General features: G+C 47.0%; 1 protein-coding gene across 2 annotated transcripts; it reads right to left on the minus strand.

The window, feature by feature from the left end:
* Positions 1-1099: 1099 nt before the first annotated feature.
* On the minus strand, positions 1100-2727 carry c5ar1 (complement C5a receptor 1). 2 transcript variants are annotated; one of them, XM_030381482.1, is made up of 2 exons: positions 2514-2727; positions 1100-2231 (listed from the first exon to the last, which is right to left on the minus strand). In XM_030381482.1, exons 1-2 carry the CDS (start codon positions 2526-2528, stop codon positions 1194-1196), a joined length of 1053 nt encoding a protein of 350 aa, XP_030237342.1. In that variant the 5' UTR covers positions 2529-2727; the 3' UTR covers positions 1100-1193. The 2 variants fall into 2 exon arrangements, with proteins under 2 accessions (XP_030237342.1, XP_030237343.1); XM_030381483.1 differs by having other exon boundaries at positions 1100-2210; positions 2514-2663.
* Between the last annotated feature and the right edge of the window lie 2906 nt (positions 2728-5633).

A 5633-nucleotide genomic window follows, 5' to 3' on the forward strand; every position in this document is an offset into this window, starting at 1 on the left:
AACATTTTTTTTAATTTCTTTACAGATCAAACATTTTTTGCCTGGGGTGAAAATAAAAATCAATGATGCAAAGTCTTCTGTCTTTGGTCTATTTGACTTAGCTAATATAATTGAGTGTACAAAATAATATGTGTCTATACTCTTATGGAAATGCTATGGTTTATATATATATATATATATATATATATATATTTAATGCTATGGTTTATATATTTATATATATATATTTATTTATTTCCTGGGAAAAAAAAGACATTTGACAAGTTAAAAGTAGGAATGTCTAAGTCTATCAAATGCATGAACCTTTATCCATATTAAGTCATTGTGCTGTGCTGTGCTGTATTGACGTTTGAGAATGTGCTGCCGGATCTCCGCCACCAGATGGCGCCCGCGGGGGTGAAACCGTTAAACGTTTAGACTAGCCCTCTGGACTAGCCCACATTTAGGGAACATTTAAGCCCCTCCTCGATCTGCGAGCCGCAGTCGAGGGCACTTGGAAAATTCGCCCTCGGGTCGCAGTGTGCGAATCAGGCCAATGGCCCCGCTTTTCTTTTTTTATTATCACCACATGATTGGACAATTCAGCAAATCAATCAAAAAGGCTACCTCCCTCAGCAGCATTAACGCAACACAACTACATGTAGAGAAGAGATAGATCGCTAACTAGCAGAGAGTTGTAAGCACTTTCCACCCATTTCGGTAGCGGAATTGGACTCCCCAAGCAATGTTATACTTAAAAGGAGCAAGTAAGTTACATATTAATTTAGTCTTTTGGCCTGTAGCATATAAACAGAATTTACTGTCCCATATTTCTAACTGCATTTGAAGTAGACATTGAGACTCCCAAAAAATGGACGCTATAGGACAGTGATCATGATTTGTCTCAATATCAGAATAACAACAACGGGTCAAATAGCAATGGCTGGTGGAATGGCCATAAAGTAGGTCTGCATTATGCAGTGTAAGCTTATCCAGGCCCTGCAAGTCAGGATGTAGGCTATGAATCTGAATGAATAGTAGGTAATAGGTAGTGGCCATCCCCAAAATGAACCAGAATACAGGAAATCAAATCTATTAAATTCAATGTTTTTGTTTTTTATGGGGGGGGGGGGGGGGGGGGGGGGCCAGACCCCCTGTCTAATACTGTGCCCCACCAACATTTTGGATCACCATCCGCCACTGGTGCTACTCCATCAGACACTAGTCGTCTCTGCAGTCGCCGTGCCACTGGAGTTGAGAGTGGCACTGGGTTCACGGCACGTGGGTTCTTCTCTGATGAAGTTGAAATGGCTGCGAAGGGTTCGATTCATGCTGGACCTGAAGTCGCGACCCAAACACACATAGAGAATTGGGTTGAGGCAGCTGTTGAAATATGCCAGGCAGAGAGCAAGAGAGTGTGCTTTGTTTATCTTATGCCGATGCGGAGAAAATCGACTGTGTAAAGTTATCAGAATGTCCGTAATGTGCAGCGGCAGCCAGCAAAAGAAAAAACTGGTGGAAACAGCGATGATGACCTTCAGGGTGCGTTTGGAGCGGATAGATCCGGACAACGAACTGGCTTTTATGTAAACCACAACATGGCTTAACACGATGGCCACGAAAGCAAGCAGGAATCCAAAAACAAAACGGAAACCGATGATGATCTGGGAGTTGACCTGAGAACGCCTTCCCAAGCACTCCTTCTTCTCTTTGCCCAAAGCCTCCTCCCTGGTGAAGAGCAGCTCTGGAATGGTAGCCAACAGCGCCAGGACCCAGGCTCCCCCACAGGCCCAGACCGCCATCCCAGGGCGCCTGTTGTTCTGGCACCAGACGGGCCAGCTCACCAGCATACAGCGGTCCACACTGATCAGGACCAGCAGCAGAACGCTGCAGTGCATCACCAGGTAGAACAGACTCTTGAACAGCGTGCAGGCGATGGGGCCAAAGTGCCAGTGGTCGTCGTGGGCCAATGGCACCATTAGGATTGGGAGGGAGAGGCAGCACAGAAGATCGGCCAGGGAGAGGTTGAGGAACCAGATGGAAGTGACGGTGCGAGACATGCCGAACCCCGTCACCCACACCACCAGAGCATTGCCGGGAACGCCCAGGATAAACACAAGCCCGTAGCAGACCAGGGTCACTATTTGGAAGGGGTCGATTTTAGGCAACCCGGTTCCTCCAAATGGGTCGGTACCATTGTAATCATAATCATAATCCACGGTTTGTGTAAGCTGTTGCATGGAGAAAAATTGCTGGTCAAATGAAAACAATTGTAACTTATTGCACCATATCCACAGCCATACATGTAGGCTAGAAACAGCTAAACATAGTTACTATCCTCAAACCTGTTGGAAATGTTTAACTTTAAGAAAAAAATAAGAAATCAATTATAAGAAATCATGGATGAATCATTGTCTTATAAATATTTGAGAGGTAAATCTAATCTTAAGAATGAAATACATACATTTTTTCAAGTTAGATAACTTGTCAAAAAAGTTCTAAAACATTTTTACTTGAATACAGTTTTAACTTACATTTTCAGAGTCCATTTTTATGTTGGTTAAGTGCTCCACTGCTCTGTTCTTGTCTTGGAACAGAGCAACTTCTATAATGTACTGATCTAGCACACGCCCCTCCCTGAATATTTTTTGTGTGTGTGTGTGTCTGTCATGGAATAGACCATTTGCTTTGTCATTACAATTACCAAGCTCTCTGAAAATAAAAAAGGGGAATCAGTTTGCAAGACAGAATATCGCAATGTCTGTGTTTGTAATATGTGTGATTTATGTATGTAATATGAAATTATAAAAAGTCGACCCTGGTGGTTATCAAAGAACCACATCACTTGACCCTTGGGTACTTGATGCAGTCATCGACGATTGCATCATTTTGGTCGTACCTACCGGCACCTAACGCGGGATTTAGTTGGTTGCAATCTCCTTCCCCATCTCCTCCTCAAATGAACACACTGGACCTGTGAAGGAGAACTTCCATTTTTACCCTATTCTCCAATCGCTGTGGTTTTAAGCAACTCGTTTTACCACAAGATTTTTGAAATCGGTCCAGTATTGAGCAAGAACACTGCAACCGTAAACGTCGGAAAAAGGGTGCAATGTAATCCTTGCACCCTTGCATGTAATCCTTGCACAGGGGCAAAAGCGGCCATTTACATCCTCTAAAACATGCTCATATTTTATTGTAAAATTGAAAGGACGAGACGGGAGCCTAGGTTAGGCAGTTTGCAATTCTTACGCCCCTTACACCGCTCGAGTACCAGTGTTGCCTTTATTATGAGCAGAACACCATTGCTGCGGATCAACTGATAAAAAACTAAAAAAGTTGTATGTTCACGTTACCAGCACATTTTCAAAGGACAATTCCGGTATTTAGCACATTGAGCCCCGTTTCTGGTTTGTCTGGGATGAAATATAGTGGTTGACACACCGAAATGTTGACCATTGGTCCTGTCTCAGGTATTTGGCTCATTTCGAATTGCTTCAGAATGACTGGCTTTGGGCAGTCACAAACCTTAAAACAAGCCTAAACGTTTGTTTTCAGAAATGTGCAACTTGCCGAGTGGTTAGTGCTGTTCGTTGATGTTCCTAATCAAGTATCGTAGCAAAATAGTTTTTCTTGTCTTTTATTTGGCGTTTCGTAAATCCCATTGAAACGGAAACCGGAAGTGGAAATTGGCTCTTTATGTTTGGTTGTAGTCTTTTCGCTCGGTTCTCCGTATCAACAGTAGGTCTAGAACCGAGCGAAAAGGCTACAACCAGCCGCCCTTTCTGTTTCCGGGCAACGAGCAACGAGTCTTACAGCAGAAATCAATGGATTTACAAAATGCCAAATAAAACCCGACACTGTATTTCGCTACCATACTCTCCCCAGGCAATGCAACACGGAAACACCCTCCACCTTATCAATCAACATGAAAATTCCCAGTGACGGTCTAATACACATCACTGGGATGGCGATAGTCCGATCCCCCCCCATGGATCCCTTGCGGAACACAGAGCACAGCGACCACGCCCACGGTCCCTACAAAGCCTCCCGGGGCTTAGGGGTCAGGTGTCCCGCCGACCCCAACGCCCATCGCACAGTCCCGAAAGTTCAGGGCCTACGCTGCAGACTCCTCCCGAAGTCTGCGGCAGTACACCACCTTCACCCCTGGTTTAGAGGCCCGTCTCCAACAGCGGGCGGCATAGGCTCTCTTCTGCCAAATCCCAGAGTCAGACCGAGCCCTGGGGGTGTGGTCGGGGACCACCTCCATCAGGGCCCCCACCAGGTTCCGCTGGAGTTGGATTTGTGGTCACCAGCCATCCGTCGAACCCGGTCCTCCCCTTCCTGACGTCTGGCCCATTGACATGCACACCGGCGGCTTGGCCGAGGATGGATGGTGGGCTGCCGCGCCCACCGCCAGTCCTTTACCAACCTGGCGGTGCTGACATTGCTGCGGCTCGAGGTCGGCCCTGTTGTGCAGTGTGTGCGGTGAAGCCGTGCGGTGCTTCACCGCTGTCCTGGCTAGCAAAGGGCTATTGACAGCTGCCAGTTCTCCGACCATTCCGGTCGGAGAACAAGGGGGCACTGCGCCCCCTTAACGAAGGGTGGGTTGGAGCTGGGCAGAACTGTCACCTCCTCCATGGGTTCGATCGTCGGTCTCAATTCCCTATCCGTGTGCGCAGGCCACATCCAACTTCTGACACCAATGTGGCGAGCAGCACGGGAAAGACGGGAGCCCAGGTCTAGCAGTTTGCAACTCTAACACCCCTTACACCCCTCGAGTACTAGACTTGCCTTTATTAACGAACACACACAGAAACACCCTCCACCTAACCAATCAACATGAAAGTCCCAGTGATATACACGTTCTCCAACCCCACTGTAGCTGAGGTGGAGTTTAATAGGTCTCATACAGTGTCCATGCCACAAAGAGTGCCGCCGACCTAGGAGGGCGACAAAGGTCCAACTGATGATAGTCCGAACCCCCCCCTACCCAGGATCCCTTGCAGCATACTGAACGTGGCAACCAGGCCCACAGTTCCTACACTATTATAATATCATTGAAAGGATCCCTGAAGAGATTTAAAACATTTTCTAAACCCATTGCTTGATCTGGTAAATTTGTTATATTTGCCAACCAAGTCTCGCTTAAGTAGAATTTCATGTGCGCAGTTTACACACTGCAACACTGAATAAGGCATTGCAGGCCAGTTGAAGCCGCATTACGGCCCGATTCCACCGGATGCGTTACGGCCGCATTACGGCTGCGGCACGTCTTCGGCGCGGTCACCGCAGCAGATAGCTTCCACTCTAATCAATGCGACCATTTCCACTGGGCGCAATGCAAAACGTCTCAGCAGCGTCCCAGGAGCGGCTCGCCGCGCCGCAGCGCTATCATTCCGTAGCATTTCTATTTTTGACACGAGCCATTGCTGAACCGCGTCATTTTCAACTGAGCAGATCGAGCCGGGCAGGAAGTGAAAAAGTAAAAGCCATAGAGCATCCGGTCAATCGTCAAAATAAAATACAATACTCAACTCATGTAGCCTATCACAACTTCACATCAACATTATTACGTCTTGACCGGTGGCACCAGGTCAGAAGTCAATCAATGAAAGGGTCTCAGAGGGTCGGCAACATGGACGACGAGAGAC

The sequence above is a fragment of the Gadus morhua genome, chromosome 16 (genome assembly GCF_902167405.1).
Source record: "Gadus morhua chromosome 16, gadMor3.0, whole genome shotgun sequence".
Lineage (NCBI taxonomy): Eukaryota > Metazoa > Chordata > Actinopteri > Gadiformes > Gadidae > Gadus > Gadus morhua.